This window comes from Protomyctophum parallelum (assembly GCF_964188405.1).
Source record: "Protomyctophum parallelum genome assembly, chromosome: 13".
NCBI classification, from domain to species: Eukaryota; Metazoa; Chordata; class Actinopteri; order Myctophiformes; family Myctophidae; genus Protomyctophum; species Protomyctophum parallelum.
Window position 1 is genome coordinate 12,981,157 of NC_139708.1, and position 13,967 is coordinate 12,995,123.

Below are 13,967 nucleotides of genomic sequence, written 5' to 3' on the forward strand. Positions count from 1 at the left end.
CCTGTGCTATGACCCTCTGTCTTTTTTTTTATGGATGTCTTCTGGAAGTAACCAAGGTGGATTCAGAGTAGAGGACAAAAAGAAGATGACTTATTCAATGAATTCGTACTGGTAGGACTGACAGGTTTAGGGGGGAGGAGTTGTTAAGGGATGAGCTTGGGAAGTTGGGATGGGCACAAAATTAATTTTACGGTATTATTAGGCAATGGTCCGTGAAGCATTCCCTGGGGGGGTCTGTGTATTCCTCCTACTGTATATTGAGCGAGGTTTCGCAACACACCATTGGTTAACAAAGGGCATTTTTAGTGGCAGTGGATTGTCTGTGACTATAACCCTAGTTAATTTGATTCGTTCAGGCCACGTCGTAACGCAATGGGCGTCACTCCATCCACATCAGGACAGTTTCTCACACGATATCACCATCTGTTATGATCACCTGCATGTGCAGATGATGTGTCATGTATGCAGTCAGTAGGCCAAGGAAGTAGTACTGTACCTCCTTTACAATAGACCTCATTTTTGGCACACTGTTTTCAAAGTATGTCTATAATTTGAACATTTATTAAACATGTATTAAACCCTATACACTTCTTTGACCGGCGTTCGCTAGGGGTCTTCACTGTAAAGAGACTATACAAACTCACAGCTAGTCACAATGCAACATGATGAGCTGTCAATTGTGGCTCCAGTCAGTGTTACATGAATTCTGTCAGTTCACATTCCAGAGACAGTAGCTAGTTTCCAGGAAGGACATTATTATTACATTACAAGGACATTAGGACACACACACACACACACACACACACACACACTACACACACCTCAAGTGTGCCAACCACAAGTGCCAACCACAAGTCATCAGACCTGTCTGGTGGCTCAATATTTTGAATTGCATTCAAACTGTAAATGTCAAATGACGGTTCTCAAACTCAGACATGCATGCACCTTAACTGCATGGAGCTTAACTTACAACACACTCAGAAGTCATTTGATCTGAACTACACAGTGAAACTCAAAGACTTTAAGATGATACTTGTTGCAGTTCTGTTGCTGGCTGTAACAGTCACATTGTGCGCCTGGTTGTGATCTCAACCTGGTTCCGGACTGGGAGGAAATCTACAGCATCTACCATGCCATCTCTCCCACTGCTACACCCGTCGAAGTCTACTGGTCTGTGACATGGCCACAGATGGAGGGAAGTGGACAGTCATCCAGAGAAGAACAGACGGCACTGTGAACTTCTACAGACCCTGGGCAGTGGGCACGGTACAAAGCTGGGTTCGGAGACGCATCAGGCTGGGACTGGAGAACATGCATCTCATCACCATGAACATAAAGCACCAGCTGAGGGTGGACAAGGAAGACTTTGAGGGAAACACCACGTTTGCCTTCCACTCCAATTTCTCTGTGGGTTCCGAGGCTGATAGCTACAAGCTGCTGGTTGCTTGCTGGCTTCCAGAATGGATGAGCAGGGGACTTACTGACACTCACTGTCACCGACTAAACTTTCAAATGGACAGAAATTCTCAACATTTGACAAAGATAAGTGTAGCAAGAACAAACTGTCCAAGTCATTATTAAGGTGCATTTTTGTACAATCAATGTTTCTTGCTAATCCCAGTGGTGTTTCCTGTTTACCTTTGGGGGCCAACAGCTCATTGGTCAACAGGTGTTGTCTGGCAGTGCTGGCACAGCTAGAACTTAAGGGATATCGTTACTCCCTGAAAGCCAACATGATGAAGATCAGACGTAGGTTTAGAATACACAGCTGTGGTATATAAAACACACATGATGCAAATTTGACTCTTAATCTAATAATATAATATAATCTAAATCTATATAACCTAGTAGTATAACCATATCAATCCTGCATATCACTGTGTAATGTTATGCAGGATTGGACTGTATAATGTTAATACCTTTTGGGAATCTTGATAATGTTAAAATAAATCATAAACTCACATAGTAGATATCTCAAGTCTGTCTCATATTATTACAATGGTAATCTCTCAAGAGCAGATTACCAGATTTTGATTCTTGATGGGTTTCCGGTGACCTTCTCATGGGTATTTGAAACGATAAACATTTTGCTTGAACGTGTAGGAAACATATTCCTACGAATAAAGAGTAATATGCAAAGATAAACATGAGTTGTACTTTGATTCATCAATCATGAAATTATTTATTTATTTTTATATCTTAAAAAATTGTAGAAAAGTGAAGACTGAATATCTACTTTGGACGTTTGTGCTCTCATTGTAGATTGAATTGCACATAAGGTAATTGTACATTCATATACATTTCACTTACCACTGGCAAAATAATTGTTACCTCTCTAACTCGCATCAGTTTCCTCAACTTCTCTCATTCTGTCCATTTATATAGTGACATTATTATTATGACAAATTATTATAGATTATTTATAGTTATTTATGATCTATAGATCTCAAATCAAGTGGCAAAGTGAGTTTAAGTTTGTAAATACATCAAAGATGCGAATATAATCCATTTCTAATGGATGCCTTGGCCTGGAGGAGAGGTCATTAGGTGGTCTCCAACCTTCTTAGAGTTTTTCAACCCTCAACCACTACACTCTCCAGTTTGCGGGTCAGCAGTGATTGGCCAAGTCACTGCCCCTCTCCTCCAGGCTTCCAGCTATAGACAAGTCCACGGAGGGGCACCCCGGGCGCAGCCATCACCGAGGCGCAACCAGCACCGGGAGGGAGAGCCACACCCGGCCAACAGGGAAGTGCGAAAAACCTGCCGGCCAGGTGCAGCAAAGCAGTGCTGACCACACCCCAGCAACGTGTGTGTGTGATAGCGCCACCAGGTGGCCGACTTTTGAAAAACATTTTTTTTTATATTGCTCCTCCAGATTCTGTCCAAAGATCCTAGGCCTAGACTGGGAAGTTATCCTCGGTATACTGGCAGGTGGCAGTCCTAGACAGCCATTAAATGTGGAATCGTCCAAGTATATTCCATGTTTGAGATTTCAATAATTGGGTCAGTGCTTGCATCTTACATTGCGTAAAAGGGCCATACTTGAAGACAGGGAGAGATTAAATTCTACCAGCTAAACTAGTTCTTTGTTTGGCAACTTTAATAGTTGTAGCTTCCATGTTCAAATTCTGTAGTCTGTGTTGGTGAGACAGTCTAGCCAAGGTATGCAGAATGAAAGACAGATAAACAGATACTTGTACAGTAGTACATGATGAGTGATTAATGAAGGGTATGACGGGATTGAAAGGAATGCAATGTGTCACAATAGTTTGATGCAAAGGTTCCTACATTTGAACAGAGGTGAGGATGATGTCTGATGGTGAGGCTGTGGATCAAGGGTTTCTATGGGTGTTTGTTTGTGACGTGTTATTATTATTGGACACTTTGAAAGTAAACACCTCTCAACTGATGTCAATCAGCTTTACTTTTTTTCTGCCTTGGTTCTCAACGGATGACATGGCATCTGTTTTTGCTCTTTTCCTGCACCATTTCTCACTGTCACTCATACCGTTGACTTAAATTGTTTCATTGTCGGACACACCTCATTAACTCCATTAATCCATTGTCTAAACAATGGTGACATTTTCTGAGAATCTTGTCGTCTTGTTGTCCTCACATGATGTACCACAACACAATACCATGCACAAATCATCTGCAACATATTAATGAGCATGTCATTCCGACGCGTTGTAGATCTGCTATAAAAAGTTTGGGAACCACTGCTTTAGAAAGCCTGGAGACTGGGAAGTTGTCCTTGGTATACTGGCAGGTGGCAGTCCTGAGACAGCCATTAATCCGATCGGTTTTGATATCAATAAGTCTCTGTTTATGCCGCTCGGGGTGTTACCTTAAAAGATTATGGCACAGCTAAATATATTGAAGACAAGAATTCATATCATATGCATCCAAAATATTAGCCTCATGTATGCAATATTGACAGCACTTTTTCAGAAGTTTTAATTAACTATAATAAACCTGGCAAGCAGTGCTTCTGTGGCACGGAACACAAATTCTTGGTATGCGACAACACAATTGCAGAGTGCAGACCCATACACCTGTCTCCCACTGCCTCATCAGCCCAACAGTTCCCTTCTCATTACACACCTGTGCCTACTTCTGCAATCAAGCCACCACCTACAAAACTGAACTCATTCTGCCTCATTCCTTGCTAGAAGATAACCATTGTTACATGTGTGTATTCCTGTTCTCAGTATTTTTCTAGTGTTTTCCTAGTGTTTCTAGATTATTTCCTAGTTTGGATTTTGACCTCCTGCCTGTTTTTGGACTCTGCTATTCTGCCTGCCCCCTTGGATTTGTTTGCCTGTTTTGGACTGCTTTCTTGGTTTTGACCTCTGCCTGCTGTACTTCGATGTAAGCCTTTTCCCTTGGTTTTGATCGCTATTAAACTTGTTGAACTTACTCTGCCTGTGTGGCCTGCATTTGGGTTCCATTCTGATACACACAGTGACAACAATATAATATATAAATGAAAACAATTTCACCTGTGAGGCAGCACCCTTGATGATGATGATGATGATGTCCAGGGTTGGACAAAGTATATACTCAAATACCCAGACGTATATTCAGAAGTACAAATTAATACAAAGTACATTTTATTTTTACTATAATATTGCTGTATTCAGTGTTACATTGCATTGCATGCGGTACTATGCCGCCCCGGCGCCCCCCCAAAGGAGCACGCACAAGGAACATGCATTGATTTATAACAACCCTTAATTTCACACCAGGTGTTAAGCGACATGCGTCCTTAAAGATGGAGTGCCACCATTTTTTCCACCCTAAAACATGATCATCAGGTATTATTACAATATAAGGGGGAAGAACCTTTTCCAAAAAGTGTACAGTATTTGTTAAAATCATGCTTTTATGTGGACACGCCCACCAGTTCATTAAGTATGCCTGGTTTGCCTGGTGGGTGGTGAACTGGTGATGGGTGGTGATCCACCTGAACTGAAGCCGCACCCACAGCTGTAGTTGTATGATAAAGGGCGAGGGGTTAGGGGAGGGGCTGATAGTGTGATGTCACTATTACTTCATTGGCCCGTTTGACTGTCAAGGGTTCAGCCTCCAGCAAGAAACCCTAAATACAAAGTTAATACGCCATTGCACATAAAAACAACTCCAGGGTGTCTAATGAAGTACTGTCACCTCATAGACACATGAACAACTGGAAAAATAAAAACATTGTGGCACTCCATCTTTAAAATAGCATCCCACCAAAGATAAAATCAGCAATGCAACACTGGTTAAATTGAAATTTGAAAACAAGTTAAATTAAATAGAAATGGTAAATAGCTTAGGCCTAGATTGTAGATCTGCTATTTTCACTATGTCACTATAGAATTGAGTTTGCATCGCAAAAGTCACTTCCTAGAAGTCGAACCAAAGGTTTAACTTATTATGGGGGACTAGGGATATATATATATATATATCATCGTACATCATCATGACGTAAGATAGACCCAACGTAAAATTATCCATTCATTGTCAATGGGAATGTAATGTTTGTGTAGGACAAAGTTTGTGACGAACACCAAAAGCTGCATATAGGAGGGGCTAGCCCCCTTCAAAAACTGTGCTGTTTTATCACGATCATGGACATGAAGATAGGTTGAAAAGTGGTCCTTTACTGTCTACTCCTATTGAACTATGGAGAAACACGGTTCTGCCCAACGTTATATGCAAGACTGACATTGTCTTTCCTTCTCACCCAGTGTTGACCATGCAGCATCTGATCCGGACAGCAAACCCCCAGGAGACTCCGAAGTGAAGCCCAACTCTCTTGGAAAAATTTTCAAGTCACTCAGGTATGGAGAGACGGATACTGGTCCAGTGGGAACCTAAACCTTGTGGGCACCTCCAGCGTTAAATCAGTTTTTGTTAAAAAGAAGAAAATAAACTACCGGTAAATGTAAAACAGTAAAGAATAATCTATGATTACAAAAATGGCCGGAAATTATGTAAAGTATACATGATTTGAACATGCATGGTGCATTATCAGGCCTAAACTGTCTGAAACTGTTCTGCAGGACATATTGTTGATCTACATGTGTTGTGATTGGCTGTTTCTGCCACTTCGTGTGACTCTGCAACAGTGGCGTAAATGGACCTTATTCTGCATGAGTTTTCAGACCGAGGGGGGGCAAGTGAACAAACACTGAGGGAGAAAACAAGCCATAACAGCAATTATAATAGCCTCCTGTCTAAAAATAATCCTCGACAGTCGACAATCCACCATTGTCAACACCAGGGGGGCAGTCAGCCAGATATTTCGTGAAGCCTCATTTGAAATCGGTAGTTCATATAATGGCCTGTTGTGGCGCTGGACTGGACCCAAAAAGCCCCATAGCTCCATAGAGGCCCATGTATTTTGGCCCAACTTCACCTAGACTGTATTACCTTAATAAACATGGTCATGAATACTTTCTTCTTCCAGTCACTAGTTTAAAGTCTCATTTCTAATTCTTTTTGGAAAATTATGGTCCCATTAATTAAAAAAATGACCATAAAGAAAAAAAAACATCGCGTATGTTCTGAGGGGCGTGGCTACCGTTACAGTCTATGATCGGGATTCCCCTCCCACTCGAGTCAAAATAAAAACCAATGGAGAAGAAGGGGGGAAGTCCCGCCTCGTTGTCTGGGCAGCCAATGGCCAGCTGGTCCAAAACGGAGCCAGCCAATGGCCAGCTGGTACCAAACGGATCTAGAAAGATGGTGACTTACAGTGCAGGAATAACAGGCTTCATTTTACGTCCATGTTAGAGCCGGCGAACGCTTTGTCCATATTTTTTACAGTCTATGGTCAACACCCAGTATTGACAATGGTGGATTGAATAAATTTACTTTGAAGAAGAAGAAGAAGAAGAACAAGAAGGAGATGTGAAGATGTTTCATTATACTGTAATAAAGGATTGTCTTGCATCATTATCTGATCATTGGGAGCAGATACTTTATTGTGAAGGGACAACAGGATGAGGAGAGTTGTTGTTGCTGCGTAAATGTCGAGAGTGGCTGCGCCTGCACGCAAGATTGAACAGTCAAAACAATTTGTATCAATAGGCTATAGTTAAAATATGCCACAGACAATTTGCAAACGAGAGGGCGACATAAGCAATATGTTAATCTTAAAAGTGGACTGTGGACACATGTGTTGCCACTTGAACTGAAAAGCTCTGAGGAAACTGTACCAGACATTTGACCAGACATTTTGCATGTCTTGTATGCCTGTGTTGTGTTATTTATTTGTATTTGAATACTGGCCTAGCCTATAGCATCTATTGGCCATTTTAGGAAATTACTTAACCATACTGTTAACCATGGTTAACAGCATGGTTAAGTAATACCATGTACGGCGTACAGTGTTCATTATTACCTATATGCAACTGTTTTAACTGCTTGCTGTCAACATGCAACTGTTCAGATTTTTGTTGACATCATTGTTTTTCTTTGTTGAGCTTGTGTGTTTATGTGTGTAATTTCGGCATCATTGTAATTTGTAAATGAGGGTCTCCCACTCCCTCAATGATCTCACCAGGATATACTGTAAATAAAGTTTGAATGGTGGAATTTGTTTGGGAATGCTTTCTGTAGATCTAATCCTCCAGGAAGCTGATGGAAAGAGTTAACATGTTAGGCTCTAACAGAGATATACTTTACTACTTAGGCTACTTGAATCAATAAATTAACTAGAGTTGCGTTATGTGAATGAATGAATGAATTAATTTTTATTTTCGTGTCTTGTCGTTAAGACCCATCCCTTACAGGATTATAAGACACCAACAACATAAATAAACAATATCACGTTCACTTCCCACACAGAAGTTACACAAAGTATTTGGTCAAACAAAAACAGAAATAAGCATTATCATAAAATAAAATACATCACATATACGTTTTCTTTGTCCGTATGTCCCAAGCTTTCTCTATATATTCTGCTAAAGCAAATATCTTTTGTTCGAAAATCCATCTCAGTCGCTCTGCATCACTTAACCACATCAGATCTATATTTTTACATCTGTTAAATAACTTTTGACGTAGCTCATAATACAACGGGCAATAGAAAAGAAAATGGAACTCATTCTCAATATAATTTATATCACAGTAGGTGCAAATACGTTCTTCTGTAACGCCTCTATATCTCCCAGTCTCAAGGTGCAAGGGCAAGATCCCAGAACGAAGTTGGGCACATAGGGATCTTTGGCTTTTTAGCGTAACAAATGTTCTCAGCTTTGGTTTGTACAATATGTCCTGTGACCATTTGTTCTGAAATAAACTATAAAGTGTGTCTTTAACCATGGAGATGTTTACAACCCTGTTATTTAGAAAACTGTCATGTAACCCAGTTCGTACAAGAGTGTCCTCTATTGCACTTGCTCATGCACCTTTGTGTGAGTAGTCTGCATACTTTTTTAACGTTCAGTCAGTTGACATTGCGAGAGACTCCTGTCAAAATAAGCTGATCTACCATACCAGTTCATGCAGTGCGGTGCATCACGGACCATCACGTTCACCGCTGTAAGCTCGGAGATCTGTGCATTTTGAGGGAATGTGATGTTTTTCACTGGTGGAAGGAAATATATTTCCTGTTTCCTTATATGGCGTGGATGTTCAATTATACCAGGCGACACCAGGTGATTCGCTTGGGAAAGAGGCGAAATGAGCTCCACCCGCGATCCGCACAAATTAAGCCATTACGCAACCTTTGGTGGACTGATTAATACGCTCTCATTACGCACTTAATTTACACCTCTTCATTCCACTGTTCGGTTCTTAAGCTTACGTAGGATTCATGATGACTTTTTTATGTTTTGATGTATTACCATGTTTTTTGTTCTTGCTTACTGTAAATCGCTCTGGATTAAGAGCGTCTGCTAAATGCCTAAATTGTACTTTGGGCTAAAATGTCTCCCAGAAATAGCGAAGCCGGTTCAAGTGGTTAACTTTAATTTGATATTGGAAGACAACAGGGCAGGAAAAGTGGTGGAAGAAGTAGGCCTACTCGTATAATATGTTCCGTCTTTCTTTTTTGCAATACCACATACTTCAAATGTTGGTGTGTCCTCCACCATTTCCTTGCAGTTACCAACCAAGAAGCAGGAGTCCCATCCCGTCCCCATGAAAGCCATGACTTTGATACCGGACAGACTTATTCGGAAGAATAACAGGACAGAAAGTGGTTCCATTTATACAGTTAAACTAACCAAGCATTTTAAAGTGTAGATTGGGATCCAAAGATTAAAAAAAGTTAAGGCCAAGGGCTACACTGGGGACGGAATTGGATCCGCAACGGTACGCTGCCACTATAATCAATGGAACCCAGCTGCAGTGCTCAGGTTGTGCGTGATTCTATTTTTTCTGTGTGTGCCTGGGGTTTACGCAGCCCTTCACCTTGCCTTCAGAGGACAAAAACAGTACAGAACTCCCCGTTTTGTGTAGACAAATTGAGGTTGCAGCCACCTACAGTAGCTGTGTATGGTTCTGTCCCTCCACCAGTGTAGAAAGAGTTACAGACCCATACAGGTACAGTTTGGCCCCGTACATTCTAGCCCCGGACCAGACGGTGAGAAACTACTGTTAACCATGGGTGGTGTCATCCTCCACAAAATCTTTGGCCTGCTCTGCCGAGATCACATCGATGTGACTCACCTTGTTTCTGAACTTTACTCCATAGAACTTATGGGCCGATTCCAGCAGCTCGGGCCTAAAGGTGGTGGTGATAAACTGGGCGCGGCCTGCCAGTTCCACAATCATATCTGAGACGGCCTTCCTGTGCTGGGCGTCGAGGGCCTGATCGATCTCATCAAACAAGTAGAAGGGGGCAGGGTCACACTTCTGAATGGCGAAGATGAGAGTCAAGGCCACCAGGGACTTCTGACCACCAGAAAGCTGCTGCATCTCTCTCATCTCACCCTGCTCCCCTGTGAACGAGACCTTGATGCCGACTCCCGTGAACCGGTCCACAGAGGGGCCATTGCTCGAGTCCCACTCGCCATCAGCACCACATTCATTCTCATCCTGGGACTGGCTTCCCTCCGAGTCTTCTTTCTTCATGACTAATGCAGCTTTGCCTCCAGGCACCAGCTTCTGGAACACCTCACTGAAGTTCTTAGACACCTGTTTGAAGGTGAGCTGGATGGCCTCGTACTTGCGCAGCTCCAGGACGTTCATCAGATCTGTGATGGACTTGTAGCCACGGTCAAGCTCCTCCTGACGCTTGATCAGCTTTTCCTTCTGCTCTGAGAACTTGACAAATTGGTCCAGGGCTTTCTTGTTCACGTGGCTGTACTTCCTCAGCTCTGTATTGCACTGCTCCAATGAACGGAACAACTGTTTGAGTGTCAGGGTATGGTAATTATCAGAGGCTTCCTGTGGCAGCGAGCCAAGCTCTCTGATCTTCTTTGTGCACTCCTCTTTCTTTTTGAGAAGCATGCCCTGTCGGTTGGTCATCTTCTCTAGCTCCTTGGTGTCATTGTTGACGGCATCATTCTGCTCTTTCTCAATGTTCTTCCAGCGATCCACGCTCGCCACGTGGGTCTTGATCTCAGCTTCCGTTTGATCAATCCGACCGTCTAGATCTTCTGACCGTGTCAATGCGTCTTTGACACGTTTGTCAATGATGTCCAGCTCAGAGGTTGTGGCTGTGAGCACTGTTTCTCCCTCAGTCTCTTGCAGCTCGTTCAACTCCTGTTCAACTTGGTCAAGGCGCTTCCGTAGGTTCTCATTGAGATGGGTCTCCGCCCTGGTCATGATGCCCTCCAATTTAATCCTCTCATTCAGAAGCTGCCTGTTGTCCTGTTGGATCTGACGAATTTCATCAGTGAGGTCATTAACACGCCTCTCGTCCTCCAGACTGAGCTGAGTGAGGAGGTCTGTCCCCACCTCAGTCTTCAGTGACTCCCTGGTTGACTCCATAGCATACAGGCTGGACTCCAGACTCTGCAGACTGTGTTGCTTGGGCATGAAGTTCTTTTCAGACTGCTGCCTCTTCTCTTTGACCATCTTCATCTCCAATATGATGCTGTCTCGGGAGGCTCTGAACGTCTTCTGCTGTGACTTAAACTGCTGCATCTGGTTTGTCAGCTGGTCATTCTCATTGTTGACGCTTTCAATGTTCTTGTGAAGGTTCTCGTTCAGCTTGACCTCCAGCTCGCCCAGGTCCTCCTCCGTCTTCCTCATGTCCTTCTGTAGCTCCAGGCGGGACTTCCTGGTGTCGTAATAGCCTCCTGTTAGAACTCCACGGTGGCTCACCTGATCGCCCTCCAGAGTAATACAATCCATAGCGAGGGCTCTGGCTAGCCGTGTGGAAACCTCCATGCTGCGACAGATCAGTGTCTTCCCAAACACATGCTTGAAGGCCTTGTCAAAACTTTCACTGTAGCGGAGCTTGCTGATCATAGGAATGGCATCGTTGGTCTCAGGGTAGGCCGTGTCCCTAACAGCCAGCTTGCTGAGGGGCAGGAAGGTGACCTCTCCAGGTAGGTTCATCTTGTTAAACTCCATGAGGATTTTGGTGCTCACCTCGTCGGTCTCTACAATGTGGTAAAACAACCTAGTACCAGCAGTCACCTCCACACAGGTATAAAAAGCAGGCTCACACTCAAAATTGTTCATGACAATGCCGTGGTAGCCATTGATGACATGCTGGTTTATGCCCTTCTGGTGGAAATGCTCCAGAACTTTGTTGATGCTGTCAATACCGTTCATAATAGCCTTGCCAGTGGATTCTCTTAGGAGCTGCTTTTTCTTTTCCAGGTCCTCCCGTTTGTCTGCCAGGGCCTGCTGCTCCGTGTTCTCCTCACGCCATAGGTAGTTTATTTCACTTTGCAACTCATCTTTCCTCTTCTTGACTTCATTGCAATTTTGATTGAGCTCTTCAAGGCGAGTCTTGACTTCGCCGAGATCTTGATTAAGTTTATTGTACTGCTCCAAGTTCTTGTCCTTGTTGGTCTCGGTGTCTTCTAGATCTGTGTGGATGGCAGTGATCTGCCTCTTTTTGTCGTTGATGGACTGGTCGAGGGATTTCAGCTCCTCCTCGATCCACTTGTCTCTCTCCTCCTTGGAGGTGAACTGGCTGCCTCGACCCTGCTTGGCGTACAGATCACTTCTCTCATGTGTGGCCTGGGCCAGTCTGCCAATGCCACGCTCATCTTTCTCCTTCACCATGTTGAACTTGGGCTCTGTCTCGTGCATCTCCTTCTGCTTCTCCTCAATCATCTCCAGCAGCTTCTGATGCTCCTTCAGCAGACGTTCCCTCTGTTCACTGTTCCCTGCCAGCTCATCCTGCAGATCTTTGGTCTTCAGCTCCAGCTTTGTCCTCTGTTTGATCTGCTCCTGGTGTTCGGCCGACAGTTGCTCTCTCTCCTCCTGCATGGCAGAGATCTTAGATTTTAGCTCTCGCACAATGCGCTCCATCTCCTCCACTTTGTCCCTGGCATCCTGCTGAGCATCACGCAGCTGTCTGGATTTGTCGCCACAGGTCTCTCTCTTTGTAGACAACTCATCCAGTTTGGCACAGGTCTCGTTCAGCTCCTGGTTGTAGATGGTGTACTCCAGGGCCCTCCTCTTCTTGTCCCACTTCTGGTACTGAGCCAGCTCCTCCTTCTCATCCTCAAGGGTGTGCAGACGGTCCTCAATATACTTGAGCACCTCACTGATCTTCTCTCGTTTACCCTCCGTCTCCTGTATGAGGGTAATGCTCTCCTCTTTCCGTTCATCATAAACCCTAGTCCCTGCCACCTCTCTCAGCAGTTTCAGACGCTGAGAATCAGGAGCTGTGGCCATTTGGTTAATCTTTCCCTGTTTAACAATGTAGTATGGGTTACTGCGAGAGAAGCCAGCACTTTCCAACAGATTCATGACGTCAGTCTTAGTGACGGTCTTTTTGTCTAAGACATACTGGTCCTTCTTGGCACTGATTTCACGGCGGAGGGACACCTCCTCTTTGTCGATCGGCAGCCTGTTGTCAGAATTGTCAAATATAATCTCCACAAAGGCCAAAGTAACACGAGGCCCGGTTCCGTCATGAAGCAGGGCCAGGCGGCGCTCAGTGCTAAGGTTGTTGAAGTCATCACTGAGCACAAACTGAATGGCATAGAAAAAATTACTTTTTCCAGACCCATTTCGTCCGACAATGACGTTATTCTTTGGACTAAACGGGTCTACGATGGTTTCGTCCTTGTAACTCCGGAACCCCTGGATGATGACCTGTTTGATGTGCATGGTGGTTTAACTGGGAACCTTACGTGGCTTGGAGATAAACACCCTCTTGATGGGAATTTAATGCTCTTTCCACTCAACAGTTATGACTTGTATTGCATATTAATTATGTCACAATGATGACGTCAATCATCTCCAAATGTGGGTGCAGTTTCAGCCTCTCTCTGAAGCTATAAGAATGGTATATCATGCAGGACAGTGGTAACCAACCTTTTCTAAGCCTAAGCCCACTTTTATTCCGAATTGACCATATGCACACTGGGTGAAAGTACATCTGTAGACCACTCTGGTGCATGTTTAGACCACTCTGCACCAGTGGAATACTATAGTGCATGTTTAGACCACTCTAATGCACCAGTAGACCACTAGTACATCTTTAGACCAATCTAGTGCATGTTTAGACCACTCTAGTGCATCAGTAGACCACTCTACTGCATCAGTAGACCACTCTACTGCATCAGTAGACCACTCTAGTGCATGTTTAGACCACTCTACTGCATCAGTAGACCACTGCATGTTTAGACCACTCTACTGCATCAGTAGATCACTCTAGTGCATGTTTAGACCACTCTACTGCATCAGTAGACTACTCTAGTGCATGTTTAGACCACTCTACTGCATCAGTAGACCACTGCATGTTTCGACCACTCTAGTGCATGTTTAGACCACTCTACTGCATCAGTAGACCACTCTAGTGCATCAGTAGACCACTCTAGTGCATGTTTAGACCA

General features: G+C 43.7%; 1 protein-coding gene across 1 annotated transcript; it reads right to left on the bottom strand.

Annotated features, from left to right (window-relative positions):
* Positions 1 to 9,594: 9,594 nt before the first annotated feature.
* Positions 9,595 to 13,239, bottom strand: LOC310868845 (structural maintenance of chromosomes protein 3-like; the record flags this gene model as incomplete). Its single annotated transcript, XM_083779313.1, has 1 exon — positions 9,595 to 13,239. The coding sequence occupies one exon, from the start codon at positions 13,237 to 13,239 to the stop codon at positions 9,595 to 9,597; it is 3,645 nt and encodes a 1,214-aa protein (XP_083635439.1).
* Between the last annotated feature and the right edge of the window lie 728 nt (positions 13,240 to 13,967).